At 37.9% G+C, this 22,960-nt stretch overlaps 1 protein-coding gene across 1 annotated transcript in view; it reads right to left on the bottom strand.

The window, feature by feature from the left end:
* Nucleotides 1-904: 904 nt before the first annotated feature.
* The window catches only part of EPT1 (ethanolaminephosphotransferase 1 (CDP-ethanolamine-specific)), a 39,560-nt gene continuing 17,504 nt past the window's right edge, over nucleotides 905-22,960 (bottom strand). Inside the window, exons 2-10 of the mRNA XM_010840594.1 lie at nucleotides 21,932-22,000; nucleotides 21,372-21,480; nucleotides 19,043-19,117; nucleotides 14,389-14,651; nucleotides 13,369-13,477; nucleotides 6,777-6,825; nucleotides 4,596-4,776; nucleotides 3,189-3,371; nucleotides 905-1,209 (exon numbers count right to left, since the gene is read on the bottom strand). Coding sequence (XP_010838896.1) covers nucleotides 1,144-1,209; nucleotides 3,189-3,371; nucleotides 4,596-4,776; nucleotides 6,777-6,825; nucleotides 13,369-13,477; nucleotides 14,389-14,651; nucleotides 19,043-19,117; nucleotides 21,372-21,480; nucleotides 21,932-22,000 — 1,104 coding nt within the window. The 3' untranslated portion in view covers nucleotides 905-1,143. The remainder of the gene's footprint in view (nucleotides 1,210-3,188; nucleotides 3,372-4,595; nucleotides 4,777-6,776; nucleotides 6,826-13,368; nucleotides 13,478-14,388; nucleotides 14,652-19,042; nucleotides 19,118-21,371; nucleotides 21,481-21,931; nucleotides 22,001-22,960) is intronic.

Below are 22,960 nucleotides of genomic sequence, written 5' to 3'. Positions count from 1 at the left end.
TTTGTCAGTAAACCTCAAAAATTATTCCAAGTCATATTAAAGGGTGTAAATACTCAGTAAGGCATATATATCAAAATTTTTCTTCAGGTGGAGAAGTGAACAAGTTGGGGAAGAGAGAAGTTCTCTCTATGTCTTTATCTTGTATGAAATAAAAAAAACAGCACTATTTCCTCCACAGAAATCTAGTTTCGCAGCAACGTTCACAGTAGTAATTTCACAGTGAGGTTCATGAGATTCCTAACTCCTAAGAAGCTTTTTTTCTTATAAGGAAGTTAATCTATGTTCCTCACAAGTAATTATTCTAAGAATGGGGCTATCACATGCATTCATATGATCATAGTTCACAGGCACCAAATCTCAGCAACTTGTAGCTGAGGGGAAAAAATGCCACGTTTAAACACTGAACCACGCCAATGAGTGAGCCATAATTACAATCCATTCTCTATTAAGTCTCAATAAAATATTTTTCTTTAAAAGAATATTAAACCACTTATCAAGATCTGTTCCATAACAAAGAGAGCCGGAATACTAGAGAATTTAAATATATATATATATATATATATATATAAGCTCTCTTAGCACATGAGGACAAAAGGCATTTCCATGGGAAAGTGAAACCAGTATTTGGCAACTGTATATTGTTCTCTAATCATTTGGCATTCTTGCTGAAAGTGACTTGCTCTTATCTTTTCCCTATATTAGATTTGGGGTACTGATAGCTTCCACAGCTAAAGACTTACTACTAAGTACCAAATATGAAAACACGTTGGATCCTCTGAATGTTATCAGTGTTCCTAAACAAATATGAGGGTTTGAAAAATAAAATCCAAGCATCTTTAACTCTGTATGAACCAAAACATTATGGACTCCTAAACTACAAGGAACATTTTGCTGGGCTATTACGTTTAACCAAAACAACACATGGTTTTATAAAAAAGTAAGCTGGGAGTTAATAGGTCCAATATTCCACAAGTTCAGATATGTATCATTCCTGCTGTCCAAGTACCACACACACACTGAGTTCCCATGTCTGTTAAGTAGATCAGTTTAGTTCAACGGTGATGGATGAATATTTACAAGCATCTTATTTACAGTACTTCTTTCTGTAGATTACAGGCCAATATTCTTTTCTTCTACTCCTAGTCAATCCGAGTTTGGTTTTCTCAAGGAGAAGGGGTAAATGTGAAAATGGTTGCTCAGCTGCTTTACCTATAGAAAACCAGAACATGAGGCAATGACACATACATACATAATTTCTTTAAAATGCATACAGAATTCATCCTCTGGAAACAATTTACTGGCACGGCAAAAATCATTAGAAATGAAGAGGTCTCCCTAGACTAGGATAGCAGTAGAACTAGCTGGCTAAGTGAGTACCAGAACTATCCTGGGAGAGTTAGGACTTACACCTGGGTCTGCCCAACTTCAAAATCTAGTCTTTGCAGAGCCTCCCAGACCACAGAGCCTTACATTCAAATCTACTGCAAAACTATAGGGTTAGTTGATTTATACTATCTAGCAGATCAAATATTTACATATATGGTTAGAGTCAATGTTCACCTTCTTACAATGCTTCTAGGTAGTCAGATGTGTAAATTTTTGATGGTTTAAGCCATGTTAGTTAGGGTATCCCTACTAGAGGGTAGGCAAGAGCAAGGTAATGTGCCAGCTAGCAAGTATTGTTTACTTAGTACTTCTTAGTTTCATTCTCATTCTTAATATTTACATTTCAATAGAAGTAATGAATGTTTTTGTGTGGTTCAGCAAGTTTTACCTTCTGGTCAAAAGTTGTAGAAGTGTTAAGAGAGTAGAAAGACAGTCAAAAAAAAAAGATGTTCCTGGAATTTTTTTCAGTTAGCGTGTGCTTTTATTTATTTTCCAGATTTTTAACAACAAAAATGTACTGCCTTTGTAATTTAAAGATAAACATGTTTTGGTTTGGTTTGGCGTGTGTATACGGAGTGTATGTTTTCTGAAGATAGACTTCTGAAGGATCACAGATAAAACCATTATGAAAGACACTGGCAACTGTATTCTACTTCATGCACATGACTGATTAATAACAGAATAAAAGCCTAAAAATGTTGATATAAAGCATGTAACACTAAATTTGCATGAGCAAAATCCTAAATGACTATGTCTTTGTGTCACAATTCATAGACTTATCATGGTTTTTTTTTAATCTACTTTGTTTCAACAAATATAGGCTACTTTGGGGAGAAACACTAAGGGAAGAAACATACACAAGGTATAAAAAATTATCAAACATGACAGGCGTCCTGTTTAAAACATATATAGAAATAAAGGCATTTTGTTTCTCAAATTGATCCACAGCAAGGTTCTTTTCAAAACAAACATATCAAATAGAAGTATTTTTAAAGCCATAAAAATATGAATATCCTCCACATGACCTGACTGCTATGAAATTATCCTCAAAAAACAAAGCAAATGAAGGAAAAAACATTATTACAGGTTGTTCACTCCAACTTTATTTGTAATAGTGAAAATCTGCAAAGAATCTAAATGATTAAAATAACTGGGTCACGGTTAAGCAAACTGACATTAAGTAATTTCCTTGACGGAACACTGTACAGCAATTAAAAACCATAAATACAAGACCATGCTAAGATATGTAAAATAATTACAAAACAATGCTAAAGTGTAAGGAAAGAGGAAATAAACTGCATGGTTCTGACTTTCATTTTATTATATGGTTCTTGGTCCATTTGTCCTGAAAGCAGTTTCTTATTTTAGAAGAGAATATTAAGGTTTGCAGAAGATTTCTTAAATCTACTTTCTTCTGTATTTCCTCTCATGAAAATGTGCCTAAAGCTAAAGAAGCGAGTTTAGAAACAGATAATCAACAAATGGGATTACTTTGTCCAATATAATTAAAAGTGCCAAAAAATAAATAAATAAAAGCGCAAAACAGCCTATAATTCTATTACTGAGGAAATGGTTTACAATTCTTCTCATTTAGAAACAAGAACTAATCCTTCACAATAATTACCCAGCTTTTAAATTATTTGTAGTTTAAAACACTACAACAATATCTAGAATCATACACCTGGATATTATCCCAAAATTCTTCCAGTTACTCTAATAAGCAAGCTTCTTCTGAAATTTTCTCTCACCTGCATTCCACTATTTAAGAACCAAATGAACCAATTCTGCCCTAGCTTACTCACCACTCGTACTCCATAGTGGATGTGGGCCAAAGTGAAAGCAGCCGTTAGCGTAAACAGGAGAATGCTCTCAACGTAAGGGGTTACTCCTACATTCACCACCATGACAATCACAAAAAGAGGAAGCAGCAACCAGTTCAAAGTCGGGCACCGGGTACTGCTCATTTGACAAACAATCAGCTGACACTGGAAGTTATTTAAAAGAAAGAGAGAATAATAATTTAATTAAAGCTCTAGTCACTCCAACACTTAAAAAGCATTCAAAGAGTTGAGCCAAGATATGTATTAAAACATTACATTATTGTCAAGTTCCATAATTCTCAAATGCTCAGGAGTTCAACTGGACAGCTAGCTACCCCAGCCTCCAAACCTGCAGACCCTCAGACTGGAAGATAATTCAGTAAGGATGCCATAAGAAGGCATTCTCCTACTCGATTAACAGTTTGGATAAAATAAATTGCTCCCAATTTTAAGATTCTATGATATATATGAAAATAATTCTTTCAGAGCAGCCTCCCCAGCACCACACAACTCAATTTCTTCTAGGTGATGAGGAGATGCTACCTCCAATTCAGTCATACTATCACAGAAAACACCTCAAAACCTCTTTGGCTCTCTCTACTTCAACACCTTACTCAAATATAGTTTTATTCCTTCAGAGATACTTTTTGTACAATATGTTAATGTTTTTAGATCTTTAGATGAAATCAGCATGACCTGAAATAGTAAACACATAGTACAGACATAGAAACATAAACTTGGGGGCTAAGTTAAAAAATAAAACCTTATTAAGGATCTAGCCTGAGCTAGAGCACAGGCTTCCTGGCAGTTAGGACTACCAGGGTCTTTTCTCAACCCCTTCTGATCATCCCTCCCTGTCTGCACTCTTGCTGGGCTATAGCAGAGAAAGGGATTTTTTTTTTTTTTGTAACATATGCAGTGTTTATTACAAAGTTTTTATTCTATTTTCTTAATTTAAAAACCAGTTGATTAAAAAATATGTGGGGTATACGTGTGTTTTTTTCTCTGCCAAAACCCCCTTCCAAGCTCCCTAAATTAATCATTAGATCTGCTGCCATTTCAACCACACTATTAATAATATTTAGAGTCTGAAAGGAATTATTCCATTAATTCTTCAGCAGGCAACTAAATCAAAAAATTTAAATGATGCCAAGGTTCCAAAATACTACCGCGGTTTCCAAATCCTATTGGTTTTAAACAAAAATAAAATAACTTTCTGCATGTTCTGTATACTAACATGTTCTGCATGTTAGTAATTATCCTTTCAAATTTCTGACTATAAGATCTTTAAAATCTGCTTATTCTAATACTATATAAGATTTCTCAAACTATCAAATTCTGTCTAATATTTCTTATTATGTGCTATGATTTTTAAAAGAAAAATCTTACTGTGCTGTTGGCAAAGGCTGTTCCAACCATTAAGTAGAACACTCTAGGGTGTAACTCTAAAATATCTGAAGGTGACAGGAGGATCCACGCTGTAGACAAAATGAATAGCAAACATGGAGAAAAGAAGGGAACCACAGCTTCATAGACTGAATTGTGTTTCAACGTGTTATTTTTATAGCTTCTGGAAAAAAAAATCAAGTAATACAAGAACATTATTACATATAAAACTCAATACTATACTTGTATCTTTATAGTTTTCAAAGTACTTACACACTTATTCTCTTATATTTATTCACAGTAACCTCACAGGATAGGTAGAACCAACATTATTAATCCTATTTTAGAGGCAGGTTAAGTGAGGATGTAAGAAGCTAAATTTACATAAGTGAAAGTGTTAGTTGCTCAGTCGTTTCTGACTCTTGTAACCCCATGGACTATATAGCCTTCCAGGCTCCTCTGTCCATGGAATTCTCCAGACAAGAATGCTGGAGTGGGTTGCCATTTCCTTCTCCAGAGGATCTTCCCGACCCAGGGACTGAACCAGGGTCTCCTGCATTGTGGGCGGAGTCTTTACCATCTGAGCCACCAAGTTAATCCCATTTTTAGAGGCAGGTTAATCCATTTTAGGGCTTCCCTCATAGCTCAGTTGGGAAAGAACCCACCGGCAATGCAGGAGACCCCAGTTCGATTACTGGGTCAGGCAGATCCACCGGAAAAGTGATAGGCTACCCACTCCAGTATTCTTGTGCTTCCCTTGTGGCTAGCTGGTAAAGAATCTGCCTGCAATGCGGGAGACCTGGGTTCAATCTCTAAGTTAGGAAGATTTCCCTGGAGAAGGGAAAGGCTATCTACTCCAGTATTCTGGTCTGGAGAATTCAGTGGATTGTATAGTCCATGGGGTTGCAAAGAGTCAGACACGACTGAGCAACTTTCACTCAATCCCATTTTAGAGGCAGATTAAATGAGGATGTGAGAATTTAAATTTACATAATTTGGTACCAAGTGGCAGGGCCAGGACTAGAATGGAAGTCTTCTGATTCCCTAGTCTCATTTATCCACCTAGAAAAGTTTTATTATCTGGTCTGGATCCTATGAGATTACATTCTAATAGGAAAAACTAAAACGAACACAAAACCATACTACAAGAGTACCTCACAGGGCTGCTATGATACACAACTTAACAGTGAGAGACTCTGAACTGAGAGGGGCCACTGCATGTCTTGATGGCTCTGGGCACACAGGTGGTAGCACACTCACACATGTCTGCTCATCTGAACTGAGCCCTCAGTCCTCATCCCAGTTCAGCCAATAATTATATAACCTTGGGCAAGACACTGCCCAATCAGGACCTCAACTTTAGAAGAATTATCTCAAATTATCTCTAAGGCTTTTAGAGCATTACATTTTATAACTTTTATGAATGACTGCCAGTGGTCATAAAGAGGGAGATTCAGAGAGACAGGATTGTGCAAGACAAATCTGAGCACTGAAAAATGAAGTGGAAAGTACAAGAAAATGTTCCAAGCAGAGGAAACAGGGAGTGGAGGAAAGAGTGGGAGCAAAAGTACTGAGGAAGGAAAGAACAAAATACATTCAGGTCACAGAAGGAAACTGAGTGTGCTGAGCCCAAGTGGAAATGTGCATAAATCAGAGAGATGGAACTCCACCAGGGCAAGTCCCCTCCCAACCCCTACCCGACTCCTCAGGCACGCCCCACTCTTCAGGAAGTTTGATATGGTGCTCTTTAAGAAATGTCAGCATAGCTCCAGGGTTTGGTCTTCAACTATACAAGTTCAGAAATTTCATTTTATGATCATGCTAACTAAACTTACCTATAATCAACTTATTAAAACTTATAATCAATTCATAAAAAGAATGTAAACCTATGAATATTCCAATAGGAACATACTCTCTTCCAATTCACTCACCCAAAAAAATGACAAATTAGACTGATAAGCCCAAAACTGTTACTAAAAAACTAGTTCTGAGCTAGTTGTGTAGTTGAATTGACTACACAAGCCACTATAGGCAGATGATCCCAATCTCATTCTAGATTCAAAATACAGCTTCATAACCTTTTCAAAATGCCCAGATTTCAAAAGAAAGATCCTAAAATTCACCTAAATAACAATTTCTAAAGATTTTCATATTTCTTGTCCAATTAAAAAATAAAGTACTTACCTGAAAAAATTTAACAAACTCATTGGAAGAGTCACGCACAGTGCACAACCTGAAGGAAAGAACAATTAAATTATTATGAATTAATATGCAAGAGAGATTTTTATAATAATTGAATACATACAAAATATGTAATATTTTTAGATGCAACAATTTTCAAGTTCAGATTTACTTCTGTAATGAAACTAAATACATTTTTGAACAATATTTGCAACTGGAGGAGTGGCAGTAGTTTGGTGATTCATAGCAGAGACTCATGGAGCCAGAGTGGGTTGAATCTCAGTTGTGCCACCAATTGGCTATGGGACTTCAGGCAAATTAATTTTTCAGTGCCTCAGTTTCCTCTTTTATAAAATATAGATAATAATAGTAACAATCCCATAGGGTTTTGGGAATTAAATGAGTTATTACATGCAAAGACTCCTGGAACAGTACCTGATTTATAGTAAATTGCACCGTGTATGTTATTTATTGGAAGAGGGAACCATTAATATTAACAGATCCTGCTGCTTCCTTTACACTTATTTTTACCTCCCTGGCGTTCTTAATTTCTCCCCCTACTCTATACACTAATTCTTTCTCCTCAAAGCTAAAAAGACAGCCTTCCCAAGAAACATTATCATTGTTCCTGCTGTTCTCACTATCTACTATCTTACTCTGCTATCTCCTACAACCCAACAAACTTAACTTGTCTTTAACTCCTCAGCTGCTGCTGCTGCTGCTAAGTCGCTTCAGTTGTGTCCGACTCTGTGCGACCACAAAGATGGCAGCCCACCAGGCCCCCCTGTTGCTGGGATTCTCCAGGCAAGAACACTGGAGTGGGTTGCCATTTCCTTCTCCAATGCATGTAAGTGAAAAGTGAAAGTGAAGTTGCTCAGTCATGTCCAACTCTTAGCAACCCCATGGACTGCAGCCTACCAGGCTCCTCTGCCCATGGGACTTTCCAGGCAAGAGTACTGGAGTGGGGTACTACTCCAGTACTTCTCCGCAACTCCTCAGCACTCAACATAATTCTGCCTCCCTTCTGCAGAAACTGTACTCTTGAAATTTATCAAGCTCTCCTACTCAGTTCAGTCGCTCAGTCATGTCCAACTCTTTTTGACCCCATGGACTACAGCATTCCAGGTTTCCCTGTCCATCACCAATTCCTGGAGCCTGCTCAAACTCATGTCCATTGAGTCAGTGATGCCATCCAACCATCTCATCCTCTGTTGCCCCTCTTCTCCTCCTGCCTTCAATCTTTCCCACCTTCAGGGTCTTTTCCAATGAGTCAGTTCTTCCCACCAGGTGGCCAAAGTATTGGAGCTTCTTCAGCTTTAGCATCAGTCCTTGCAATGAATATTCAGGATTGATTTCCTTTAGGATTGACTGGTTTGATCTTGTAGTCCAAGAGACTCTCAGTATCCTTTCTTCATTCCTGACTTCTAAGTAAGATGACTGGGCTGACCACCCACTAACTGCAATTCTTTCCTCTCGGTCTTGGTGATCCCATTTGCCCAGTGTTCCTGTCAGCCATCCAACCATTCAATGATGTCCTTTAATGGCAATCTCCCTCCTACATATTCCTAAATGACTGACTGAAGGTGCATCTACTCTCCCTCAGAGAATCTTCTCTTACAGCTTTAACCATAAGCTCCCTGCAGTTGACCCCAAAAATCTTAATACTTTTGGGCAAATCAGACAATCTCTCTGAGCTTCAGAGAAAACAACTGTACCATAAGGATGGGCTAAATGATTTTCTAGGGACCCCTGAATCTTAAATTCTCTGATTCTGTGATCTGTAGTGATATAAAGTCCTAATCTTTTTCTGTTTCAAACTCCAAACCAATACATGTGGTAACTTTTGCACGTTTCATTTGGATATTTCCTTGTCACTCAATGTATTAGCCCATTCTGGATTCCCAGTGACTAAACTTCGCTTGGGGGTGGGGAGGTGTGTTGTCACTGCAGCTATGACATTAAGGAGCAAAGAGAGAAGAACATTCCTTCAAATAATTCCTAACACAACTTGCTAAAAACACATGGAAAAAAACTATAATTCAACAATCAGAAATCTCACCTCAAAAGAGAAATTACTCTGCTACTTCCAAGCCCAACTGGAATAATGTTCCCAGATTAGAAAATCTTAGAGGGAATGGAAGGAGAAGACAAGATGTCTTCAATGTCCTCAGAAACTTTCTGTAGCTTATTTCATGTTAAGCTGAGGAGCACTGGTAGGGAGCAAGGCTAAATGTATTAACCCAGAATCACTTGTAGCTTTCAAGCACTTAACTAAGATAAAATCTTAAGCACAGTAAGTATGTAGAAAGCCTGAGCTCTATATAGGCTGCCAAAGAAAAACACTGTATTTACTATTTCTTCTCTAAATGGTAAATAGCATTATGTGAACCAAGAACTTTCAGATGTCCAAGCTGGCTTTAGAAAAGGAAGAGGAACCAGAGATCATATTGCCAACATTTGCTGGAATCAAATGGAATCAAGCTGGAATCAAGACAGATGGGAGAAACATCAACAACCTCATATATGCAGATGATACCACTCTAATGGCAGAAAGCGAAGAGGAACTAAAGAGCCTCTTGATGAGGGTGAAGGAGGAGAGTGAAAGAGCCGGCTTAAAACTAAATATTAAAAAAACTAAGATCATGGCATCCAGCCCCATTCAGTTCAGTTCAGTTCAGTTCAATCGCTCAGTCATGTCCGACTCTTTGCAACCCCATGAATCGCAGCACGCCAGGCCTCCCTGTCCATCACCAACTCCTGGAGTTCACTCAAACTCACGTCCATCAAGTTGGTGATGCCATCCAGCCATCTCATCCTCTGTCGTCCCCTTCTCCTCCTGCCCCCAATCCCTCCCAGCATCAGAGTCTTTTCCAATGAGTCAACTCTTTGCATGAGGTGGCCAAAGTACTGGAGTTTCAGCTTTAGCATCATTCCTTCCAAAGAAATCCCAGGGCTGATCTCCTTTAGAATGGACTGGTTGGATCTCCTTGCAGTCCAAGGGACTCTCAAGAGTCTTCTCCAACGCCACAGTTCAAAAGCATCAATTCTTCGGCGCTCAGCTTTCTTCACAGTCCAACTCTCACATCCATACATGACCACTGGAAAAACCACCCATTACTGCGTGGCAAATAGAAGGGGAAAAGGTAGAAAGAGTGACAGATTTCCTTTTCTTGGGCTCTAAAATCACAGCTGATGGTGACTGCAGCCATGAAATCAGAAGACGACTGCTTCCTGGCAGAAAAGCAATGACAAACCCAGACCATGTGTTGAAAAGCAGAGACATTAGTCTGCCAACAAAGGTCCACACAGTCAAGGCTATAGTCTTCCCAGCGGTCATGTACAGTTGTGAGAGCTAGACTGTAAAGAAGGCAGAATGCCAAAGAATTGATGCCTTCGAACTGTGGTGCTAGAGAAGCCTCCTGAAAGTCCCTTAGAGAGCAAGGTTTGATTTCAAACAAGATTTGAAATCAAACAAGGGAAATCAACCCTGAATACTCGTTGGAAGGACTGATGCTAAAGCTGAAGCTCCAGTATTTTGGTCATCTGATGAGAAGAGCCGACATATTGGAAAAATCCCTGATGCTGGGAAAGATTAAGGGCAGAAGGAGAAGAGGTTGTCAGAGGATGGAATGGCTGGATGGCATCACCAATGCAATGGACAAGAACTTCAGGAGATGGTGAGGGACAGAGAGGCCTGGTGTGCTGCAGTCCATGTGGTTGCAAAGAAACACAACTGGGCGACTGAACAACAACTCTAAGTAGTACTTGATGTACTTTCTGTAAAGAGTATTTAATTGTTAAATACTTATCTAGTAAACTCTATATATGAGAATGATAGAACCCACACATATGCAGACCTGCTTTTATTATTACCATAGGAAGGTCTAGACTTCATAATATAGGAAGCATGGGCTATCGAAAAGTTAGAATTCATAAAAAAGGATTGAGTAGAATGAGATGAACACCAAGGATAGCATGATCACAACAAATATTCTGGTTCCTCATCAATGGTTCCTCATTTCTAGGCTTATTTATTAAATAAAAATTTCAATAAAAAAACACCAAGACAAAAAATGCTTCAAGTAAAAAAAGACGTAACAACAAATAAGAGGGAAAATGTCATTTATATCAAAACAAAAGATTACTATCCCTAATAAAATGCTTCTAAAAATAAAGGAAGTCATTAACAATCCTATAGCAAAAATTGACTAGAAAAAGATATAAATGACTCTCAAACACTAGGAAAGTTCATCCATAAGAGAAATGCAAATTAAAACTAAACAGATATATCATTTCTTATCCCAAACTGGCAAAAATCCAAAAGTGTGACAACATACTACATTGGGAAAACTAAATAACAGGTACTTTTATTTACGGGTGGTGGGAATTCAATATTAGACAACCCATATGGAAGGGAACAGAGCATTTAGTGAAACTGCACACCTCTGCCCTTTACTAACATGTCTACTTCTAGTGATCCCTTCCAAAATACCCTGGCAAAAATATGAAAAAGACGTTTACATGGACAGATGATTTACTTCAGCAATTTGTATATCAGCAAAAAAACTGGAAATAACCCAAATGTCCATCAGTAGGAGGCTGTTTGAATAAACAATCGCACAATCATGCAACGAAGTACCAGGCATTTGTAAGAACAACTGAGGAAGATGGCTACACATCACTATGCAGTGATCTCTGAGATATACTATCACGTGGAGGGAAAACAAGAGCACAGGTAATAAAATACGTATAGCAGGCTACCATTTATCCACAAAAGAGGGTGATAAAACCACACACGCACACTTACTTATAATAACAAAAAAACAATGAAAGATTAAGTAAAAAATTAAAAACTAAGAATATGACAGAGACTAGACTTCTTTGAATATACCTTGCTTTATATATAGATCTGACTTTGTAATTATGTGAAAGGAAAAAGTAATCCCTAAAAATCAAAAGTAAAATGAAACAAACTTAAATGTACATATCCACAGAATGGGAACTTTAGACTATAATAACCCAACTGGGCATCTCCAGTGGAATAAACCATGAGGACAAATGGAACTGCAAAAAAATCAAAATCTTAAATGATTTTCGGTAATGATATCGTTGCTGATTTGGGTACTACATTCTGAGACTGTTATTGTTTTATGGAATAAAGCAAATGAATTTTTTGTGTCACTGAAAGCAAAGACTTTTGTTAGAGTTTAAAAGAAAAGCAAATATAAAATCAACAAAGTAAGATATCTATATTATCAAATTTGATTTGTATTTATTAGTATGAATTTTATGAGGTAGTTTATTAAAACACAAACTTTATTCCCCCACCTATCCACTGAAAGAATGGATTCCTAAGCAATGATCATCAGTATCTGTTAGTACCATTAGCTGAAGAGCTAAGGCAGAACTTTGGAACAGAAGTACAAAACCTCAACCCTCTGGTCACTGTTGATACCATAAAAAGAGAGACAATTAGATACTATGTGCCTTCTAGTGATACAATAGGTAGTACCATTACCTAATAAGTACTGTTGCCAAAAATGTATATACAAAGAGAATTGTAGCCTATTAAAGTATCTACTTAACATTCCAGAACTTACATATCAAAGATACCATTTTATCTCTAAATTAACATTTAAATGTAAAATGCAGCAAATCTGCCTTAGGACAAGCTGCATAAATCAAAGATTCACTCATGGTAGCAGATGAAAAATAGCTAGCCTTTTCAAGGTAAAGAAATCACAGTTATACAGCCACCCAAAAATGAACATTTGGTAGATTACAGCAGGGTTCCTAAAATATCTGCAGTCCAGAGCGACAGAACATCCCTAAACTACGCCTTTTCTGAAAGCCGGTGCCTAATGCACCATCTTCTCGGCTGTTTCTAAGCCTTCAATCCCCACTCTGCAACCAAGCTTCACTGAGAGAAGGGGAAGGATTATTTTTTAGATAAGAGAACAGAGGAACAGCCAGTAAGTGTTTTTGTTGTTTTAACCCTACAAAGTTCTCAGTGCCACTCCTGGTGTCCCAAATAATAACCCAGATTCCTCTTCCTCTTTGCCTCTTTCCATAAAAATTTTCTCCCTGACTCGATTATCCTATAGATATCCACTCTGTCTAAAATCAAAAAAGAAGCATTACCATGATCAAAACCTTTACTAAGCATTCAGAGGCTTAAGAAAGAGTGTACCTGAGAGGAAAGAAGCTAAATTTTTGGAGTGGATGCATTATAAACACTGTGCTTTGTCATTCTATTTCCTCAAACTAATAATCTTTGATTTCGAGATATGCAGTGGGAATCAATACTGAATGTCCACCTAAACGAAGATCCTCCAATATCTAAATTAATTTGCATAGTTATTTTACAAGGTTTGTGTGATGTATTTTGGTATTTCCTTCTGATTAAATGCAGCTTGGTGCTGAACAAAAGCAAAACAAAGAAACCTTATTTTCCTTAATGGTTTGGTTGAAACCCTATAGGTTATAGGGTTGTTCTACTTGCTGGAGGGGAAAGAGTATTGTTGCTTGTTACAACCAAACACTGGCTTTGATAACAAAGTGATGTTAAAACAGGCTTCAACATGGAGCTTCTTACCAAAGATCATTGCAGTGAATAGGTCTCTATATAAGAAATTAAACAGGAAAGGTTCATACCAGGCCTCAACTCCCACAACCGCAGTCACTATGTAGACAAAAGAAATAGTCTGGAAGGAAAATGCAGACAAAAGCATACAGAGCATTAACAGCTGGAAAGATCAGGCAATCAACAACGCTTTATGCAGCATAAGTCTAGGAAACAGTTTTAGTAACAGCAAAACATATGCTTAAATTTGATACTGTGGCAAGTCTTCTTGCCTTTAAAGTTGGTTGTTTTTTCTCTAATAACTAACTTCTAGACAATGCAAGCGACTAGCCTCCTAAGGCACCTCATAAATTGGTTTAGCCACAGGATGATCCAATCTGCCCACCCAATCCCCCTCTTCAAACACACTCCAATTTCTGATTCTTTACTGGAGCTTCAGATGCAGATGGGCAAAATGGCGACACAAAAAGCTGGGATTCTAAGGCAGGGAGAGTTAATAGCAAGCCCTGGTAGTAAGAGAAAACTCTTTACTCACTGAAAAGCTGGCCATGAAGACAAAAAGCCAACAATTATATGTGCATAACTTTCTTCATAAAATCAACCGTTTAAATGAAGGTTTGTTAAGAAACTGTTCATTTTTTAGTGTCCTAATGGCACTGTGTTTTTAGTTTTTTAAAAGAAATCTTATTACTTAGAGATATACAATAGCCTATTTATCATATGTCAAGATTTTCCTTTAAAATAATTGGGAGGTGGTAAGGTAAGGAAGAACATATATGAAATGAGACTGGTTATGTATTAACTGCTGAAGCTAAGTAACAGGTACACAAGGGTTTCATATACATATATTTTTGTGCATATTTGAAATTTTCCATAAATAAGTAAAAAAATATATATAAAATAAAAAGGGGAAAAAATTTAAAGCACTCAGCAGCTCTAACCAAAAAAGCATAAGGTCAATAAAGAAGGAATGACAAACTCTCCCAAAAATGTATGGCAATGTTGAAAAATTTAAGAAGAACACATACTTACCACCTGGCTAATGTCATATCCCCATGGCAGGAAAAGAATCCCTGTGTTATACTTTTCCCAGTGAGACAGGATGAAAGAAAACAAAACTACCCATAGCAGGAGATAAAGAAGAAAAACACTGACACCAGATGATCCTCGTCCAAAAATGGAATACACGGTGACAACAAAGTAAACACACGACCAACTATCCAGGCCGTGGTCAAAAAGCTCCCCCAGCGGGGTGCTGGAATTGGTTCTGCGGGCTTGCTTTCCGTCCACACCATCTGCAACCGAAACACATTACACAGGGAAAGGTCAACGTCTGCACCAGAATGGAGAAAGTCGTCTTTAATAAAATGGAGAGAGATGCAACAAAATATATCAGCGTACCATAGAAATGTTAATTAACTCAAGTATAAATATCAGACAGTACTATAAAAATCCAACCTTTAATTCCTACAATGCAAAGATTTCAGAAATAAAATCTGTAATCTCTCAAAGTTTAATCCAAAAATCAAAATGTTAAGTCACACTGAATGGTGTTTCCATCTAAAGAAGCATTCTACTCTGAACTCTGAGCACTGAACTCTGAATTCCTCCAAATCTGCCTAGTAACTGAGTTGTTCCACTAGCCACAAATTCTTAACCCTCCAGAGAATACTCAATAGTTGTTTATTATAATTTATACTCCTTGCTCTAGGATCCAAAAACACTCAGTACTTCAGTCATAACATGTTTTATTCTGTTACATATCACAGTCACTTCTTTACAGATGGACCATTTCCATAATTTTAAGTGTTTTCAGAAAAGGCTTTGCACATGGTGTTGAATAATTATAAGAATTAAATTTACTGAAACTGTACAACACACTATAGGGGGGGTTGGTGCTGCACTGTGCAACTTGTGGGGTTTTAGTTCCCCAACCAGGAATCGAACACCAGCCCTCGGTAGTGAAAGTGAAGAGTCCTAAACACTGGACCGCCAGGGAATTTCCACGATGTAGTATTCTTATAGTATGGTGGCTCAGCGGTAAAGAATCCACCTGCGAATGCAGAAGACACAGGTTTGGTCCCTGGGTCAGGAAGATCCCGTGCAGTAGGAAACAGCTACCCACTCCAGTATTCTTACGTGGAAAAATTCCATGGACAGAGAAGCCTGGTGAGATACAGTTCATGGAATTGCAAAAAAGGCGGACATGACTTAGTGACTAAACAACAACTATTCTTGATGCTGTGAAGATTATAAAAATCTTAGCATAAACTAAGTTTGTACCCTCAAAGAGTTTACAGTTGAGAAAGGAGACAAAACATGACAGATATGCTGATATGATGAATCACAAACCACAGAAGAGTACAGAAAAGTGACAAGTTCTCTTCAGGCTAAGATAAACTAAACTGGCTTTCCAGACAAGATGAAATCTGAGTGGGGACATAAAGAATGAGTTGGATTTCAGTAGATAAGAGATAAAGAAGTGTGTCGTTTCAAAAGGAGGGAGTGTTCTCAGCAAAAACACTAAGATGGAAAAGCACATGTGTGTGCAGAGAATGCCAAGTAGTTTAATTCAACCAGAAACTATACATGAAGAATGCAGTATCAAGAGGCTAGAAGGGAGATTTGAGCCCATTTAAAAGTATCAGGGAGTCTGAGGAGCTACTAAAATGATCTGAGTGGAGTAAGAAGAGTGAAAGCCATGCAGTGTTTCAGGAAGACAGACCTGACATCAGTGTAAAGGACAGGATGGGTTGAGACGGAATGTGGTGGGAATGAAAACCTGGAGGCGAGCAAGATACTAAGAAAATAAAAAAGACAATGCAGTAAAACAGAGGTGAGACAGAAGGACAAGAAGATCTGGGTAACTAAGAAAGTGGTAGTGTTACCAGAAACAAGAACATCTGAAGAAGGAGCAAGACTGATAGAAAAGATGCTGAGTACAATTTTACATGCTGAAATTGAAGTGCTGACAGGCTATCTACAATAATGTCAAGCAACTCAACCTAAGGGTAATTTACTAGCTACTTAGAAGATAAATAAAGGCTAGATTCTAACACGTGAGTCAACTCAATAGTGTTAACGATCAGGATTACCAGGGAATAACAGAAGGAGAAAGAGAAAGCATGTTGGAACACCATTTAGAGGCAGAAACAGAGAAGCCTGGGGGTATGGGGGAAGGAACAGTAGAGGAAGAGAAAGGGATAAAGGAAGAGGGGAAGAGGGAGAGAGAACATACAACCCAGCCAAAAAGGAAGGCAAGAGACTGAATTATAAAAATTCTTCCTCCAAAGAAACAGTTTTGTTAATTAAATGCATCAAAATTAGACTAACTGTGGGGACTTTCTGGGTGGTCCAGTGGCTAAGACTCCACACTCCCAATACAGGTGGCCCAGGTTCATTCCCAGGAACTAGATCCCACAGGCCGCAACTAAGGTTCTGCAGGCCTCCACAAAGATCAAAGATCCTGCATGCCGCAGCTAAGACCCAAATTTACACGCTGCAGTCAAATAAATAAATAAATACTCAAAATTAAAAGAAGTAAAGAATTAGACTAATTGCAAAGATTCAGAGTCCAGGAATTTAAAATTCCTTATCATTACTGTGTTTATCTAGCTCACCACAGTATTATCCCCAGTGACTAGCTCAGACCGTGGCAAAGACAGCCTTTAAAAATATTGTTGAGGGCCTATATGAAAGGATGAATCGCAAACTCCTGCCTGCACACTGATCTCTCTGTTACATAGGTTTGGGAGCTTTTTTGTCCCCGAGTAGCTAAAATATTTTCTAAAAGTCTTTTCTCATTATTTGCTGCCTTAATTTCCTATTCTCAGTGCCATTTCTGTGCAGTTACAAGTACTGAATCCATGAACTATGTAATGATTAGGTTTTTCTATGTCTTCTCATTGAACCCATTCTGGCTCCATACATCTGGGGTCTCATAATGTGTCATATGTCTCATGATGTGTTTCATAATGTGTTTTCATAAGAAAGGCAATTCAGCTCCCATCCCATGTATTATGAAAAACCCACGAGCAAAATCTAGAGCAGTGTCCTGTGACCCAACACATTAATATTTCTGCAGCAAAACATAACAACAGCCACACTGGTGGAATAAATGAGGATTATAAACTGTTAGTTCAAGGTAAGCTTTGCAACCAACAGTTCATGTTAGGTCAGGATTTTTGCCAGAATTGTGGCAACCTAAAACAGAGAACACGGTACTTCAAAAGACTCTTGAGACATGCTATGAAAAGCCAGAGCCTTCAGGCCACCCTCTCCTTGTCCCTATTCCTCCGGAGTACCAAATTCTATAGCAAGAAAAAAAAAATTTTTTTGACTGTGCCACACAGTCTGTGGGACCTCAGTTCCCTGACTAGAGATCAAACCTGGGCCCTCAAACATGAAAGCATGGAGTCCTACCCACTGGACAGCCTGAGAATTCCCTAGAGCAAAATTCAAAAACCAGCTTATCTTTAATAATGAATGCACAAAGCCTCTGTCTATAGAATTTTAAAAAGAAAAAAACTAGGCTTTTGTCTAATTCTTAATTTCATTTTCTTCCTTCCCCACTCTTAACAGCTCTGGCCACTCACCACGCCAGGATTTAATCCCTGTCCCAAATTATCCTGGTGTTACGAATACAACTCATCTTTATCTGAAGAGACCTAAGCAACTTTAACTCAGGGTCTGCTACTTCACATTCATTTAAAAACCATATACTGAGTGCCTCCCATGTAGCAGGTACTGTTCTTAACACTGGGCACCCAATGAACTAAATAAAGCACTCACCCTCAAGGAACTTATATTATATACACACACACACACACAAAAAAAAAAGGAGAAGGGGGTACACCACATAGCTTGTAGAATCTTAGTTCCCCAGCCAGGAGTGCAATTCCCACCCTGTAAAAAGCGCAGAGACCTAACCACTGGACCACCAGGCAATTCCCAAGGAACTTACATTTTAGAGTAGACGGACAACATACAAGTGGGTCATATGGTTTTAAGCACAGTGGAGAAAAATAAAGCAGGGAAGGAGACCTGAAGAATGCAGGACAAGCCGCGCCGATGATCCCAACAAAACGCACTCTTGGCAGACTAGATGCTGTGGCCTGGCCCAGTGGACTTCCTTGACCACTGCTTCCACCAAACAAAAACTGATCACTTCTGTGTTTGTTCCCCTGCTGTACTCTATTATAGCACCTTTCTCAGTATTCTGCAACTATTTGACACGTCAGTATTGCTTCCCAAACTCATGGCAAAAATGATGTCTTATTCCAGAGTTGGGAAATATTTTTTGTAAAGGGCCAAAGAGTATATAGTTTAGACACTGTGGGCCAAATGGTCTCTGTTGCAACTACTCAACTATGCCTCTGCCGTAGGAAAGCAACCACAGACATGCAGAGGAATGCGCAGTAAACCACGACTTACAGAGACAGACAACGGGCCAGATGTGGCCCACCAGTGGCAGTCTGCCAACACCATCCTATTCCCCAAATTCCCAGCAAATGACAATATTCTTCACAGAGAAACTCAAGAATGTATTTATCAAGTTACACAGGATATTAATAAACCCTAGTTAAAATGAATTAAACATAGGAGAAAATGATAACTTACTGGGTCGCTAACCTTGCTGACAGTTTTGCCAGCCATTGACTAAAATGAATATTTGCCAATTTCTTACCTAGAGTGTAGGCCATGAAGTTGAGGATGCCCACTACAATCCAGACCCAGTCGGGTACATGCTTGTGACCTGGTGCTGAAAGGAAAGCAACCCCAGTTTTAATGCAGTCTAAGTACAATTGTTGGAACCATAGCCTATACTGTCAAAAGAGAAATGTTTCTCTTTATTAAATAGAAGCTGAAATACTTTATAGTGTATCTTAAATGCATAACTAGGTAAATACTAGAATATATCAGCAAACTCCGACAAAACCCAAGAAGTAACTGCCCAACCCTCATAAACAATAAGCATTTATTTTGAGCTTTAATCGTAACTGAAGACTGAATGTTCTTCTTTACTTGAAAATTACTTATGTGCCTAGAATGAAAAATGTTTTTGGAATTTAAAAAATGCTTGTGTTTAATCTGATCCTTGTTGTTTATGATTATACTACAAACATGTAAAAAGCCTCAACCTATACTCTCTCACTAAATTATTAGCTGAACAAAAGACCTTCGGATTTGGGTATAGATAAATCACCTCAACTGGATGATTTAGTCATCAGGATCATTCTGAAATGTCTGGACCTCACTTTTCCCCCCTAAGATAGAACAAGTGAGCTTCAGGAGGTCTGGGTTCTAGTCCTGGCTCTATAATCAACCAATAGTGTAGCCTTGAATATATTATCTAACCTTTCCTGATTTCCACTTCCGAAAAATACTGGGACTAGATAGTTCATCTGGTCCTTCAAGTTGTATGACTTGGGGAAATATATATATATAGTTACATATTTTAGAGCTAAGTAAATAATTTTATTTAGTCAAAGGAAATACTATTTCTAGTCACAAAGATTTTGAGGCTGTTCTGAGGATTGAAATACAATTTTTTTTTAAAAAACCCACTTAATATCAAAATCGTGCTTCATGAAATTTAATCTTTCACATGGTATTTTATGATATTCAATTACCATTTTATTGCACATAGAGGAGCAATGATTAAAATTTTCAGTTTATCAAGTCAGGCATAGGTATAGTTTCAATATTCAGAATTCTTATAATATCAAAAGTCATTAAATGTTTAAAACTCTAAATTCTCCTATAAACACAAAGTTTTGAGAGATTGTTAGTTTCTCTAGGTCAGTGCACAAAGGTCTGCTAAACCCATAACACAGATGAAATACAGTATTAAACTCCTGACTATATCATTTATAAGTATTCTTATTGGAAAATATATCCTCTAACTTAGAATGCAAAAAACACTCATCTACCTCCATCTTTCTAGTCTTCTCAACTTCATCCACCTGTTGAGCAATTAAAAAAAACACTGTCTCCCACATATGCCCTCCCCGCCCAACCCCAAATACACTCCAGATTCTCTCTGGCCAGGGCAGAAGCTGGGTGTGGAAGAAGAAAAGACCAACAGGTCTGAAAGAAGACACTGGGAAAAGGCTGAAACTGCCTCCAAAGGAACATTTTTCCTCTCCTCAGTAAGGGCCCAGACTTCTGTCAATAAATATTTAAGGTCTAACAACCATTTTCAGGGGGCTTCCCTGGTGGCTCAGTGGTAAACAATCTGCCTGTAATGCAGGACACCAGGGTTTGATCCCTGGGTTGGGAAGATTCCCTGGAGAAGGAATGGCTACCCACTCCAGTATTCTTGCCTGGAAAATTCCACGGACAGAGGAACCCGGCAGGCTAAAGTCCATGGGGTCACAGTCAGACATGACTGAGAGATGAACATTTTCACTTCACTTTTCAACCATTTTCAGAGGAAACTGGGAGTTATTAAAGGCAAGTACAAATGCTGTGCAGAGGGCTGGAGAGATCATGTTCCCTCTATAAAAGGGGGACTTTTATTCGATAACTAGAAAAAGGGAAGGGATATTTCTGGTAGGTTTGTTGGGCCATGCTTATATTCTTTTGAGGCAAAACGTCACAGTCCTGATTTTCCACTTTTTATAAATCCAATTACTCTTTATATACAAAAACCTCACTGCTTTTTAGGTAGTATATCCAAATTCTAGAAATCAAGTTGGTTTCTAGAACTTCTTAGAAGCATACATAACAGATTGTGAAAGCACAACTTAGCTTTTACACCCAATTCTAACATTTTATATACCCTCACTGACTCGATGAACAAATGAGTTTGAACAAGCTCTGGGAGTTGGTAATGGACAGGGAAGCGTGGCATGCTGCAGTCCATGGGGTCGCAAAGAGTTACACATGACTGAGCAACTGAACTGAACCGATAATATTCAAAACTTTTCAGAATTGCAAGCATCTTAACAGAATCAGAAAATAGCCATATCTTATTTTCTATTTAAGATTTTATATTAAAGCAATAATCATACCTGAAGCATAAAAGTCAGGATCAAAGTATGCCAAAAGTAGAAAATTGAACACAACCAGCAGAAAGCCAGAGAAGGTTATCAGATTTGGAGCCAGCCAAGTAGGAAATACCTATTTTTTTCAAAATAATTACAAAATAATTAAAGTAGTGAAATTTCTGTCCATTATATACCACAACATACAAATCTGTCATAATAAAAGCCATAAATTTGGATTATATGTAGGAGTTACATACATTAAATTGCAAATCATAATCTCCAGTTAATAGAAATAAGCATTTTTATTTTCTATGTTCTAAATAATTCTATAATCAACAAACTTTTATAATCATAACATTATATTTTAGAAGCATTTAATAAGCATTTTATAAATATAATGGATCTAAAGTATAAACTTATACTTCAGTGATAAGATAAATCAAAAGGTATGTGACTAAGGGAAGGGAGGATGGGAGAGGCAGTTTCTCTAAGGGTCTTATTGTTACATCTGCAGTACTCCATAAAACAGTTTAAAATATTTAAACTTTACTAAAACCCAAATGCATGCTTATTAATCATCTTACCTTTACTACAGTGTTCCAAAATGGGTGCATGACATACAGAGAGAGTGGATTGGTATCCACAGCACTGTACTGTTAAGAAATGAAAGAAAATATTCAGAGTTAATCCTTGCATAACAGCACGCAGAACAATATTTCTCAAATGAAAATAATAGTACAAAAGTAACCTAAAGAATATATCTACTTATATGATGTCCTTATCTAAATAACAGAACTAGAAAAGCATGAATGGGGCAAAGATGGCCAAGTACAGCCAGATTTCTTTTTACTCAAATCAGCTTTTATAATATTACAATGTGGCAGCAGAAACTTCTATATTGCTTTCAAGTGCTCACCTACTATGCAGGATAATAAGCACCCTGTGCATTCACACACAGACCACTCAGGCAACCTCCTTCATCACTCTCAACTAATGACAATCTTGCTGCGTCAACTTCTACACCATTACTAATGCACTAACTAGTGCTACAATCTTGGGCAAGTTACTTAAATCCTCTTAGTTTTTTTACCTATAAAATTAGGATCAAAGTTTTACCTCAAATGATTGCCATAAGGATTAGATAAACTAATACCATACATGAAGCACTAAGAAGAGTACCTAGCCCACAGGAAGTGCTGTATATATAAGCATTATGTGTCCTTAAGAGTGTTTTGAGCACCAAAAGAATGACAGATCCCTTCACAGCAGGAAAATGGATTCCTTAAATAAACAAAGGAAGAAAAGAACAGGTTACATTATATTCAAAGGTATGCCCCAACTGTTAAGCTATTTAGTAAAACTTTGAAAAATTCTAACAAAATATCTGTATCAGTTCAGTTCAGTCGCTCAGTCGTGTCCGACTCTTTGCGATCCCATGAATCGCAGCACGCCAGGCCTCCCTGTCCATCACCAACTCCCAGAGTTCACTCAAACTCACGTCCATTGAGTCAGTGATGCCATCCAGCCATCTCATCCTCTGTCGTCCCCTTCTCCTCCTGCCCCCAATCCCTCCCAGAATCAGAGTCTTTTCCAATGAGTCAACTCTTCGCATG

This window comes from Bison bison, unplaced genomic scaffold, assembly GCF_000754665.1.
Source record: "Bison bison bison isolate TAMUID 2011002044 unplaced genomic scaffold, Bison_UMD1.0 scf7180017864145, whole genome shotgun sequence".
Lineage (NCBI taxonomy): Eukaryota > Metazoa > Chordata > Mammalia > Artiodactyla > Bovidae > Bison > Bison bison.
The sequence above is the reverse complement of the archived record's forward strand: the minus strand, read 5'-3'. Positions and strand labels throughout refer to the sequence as shown.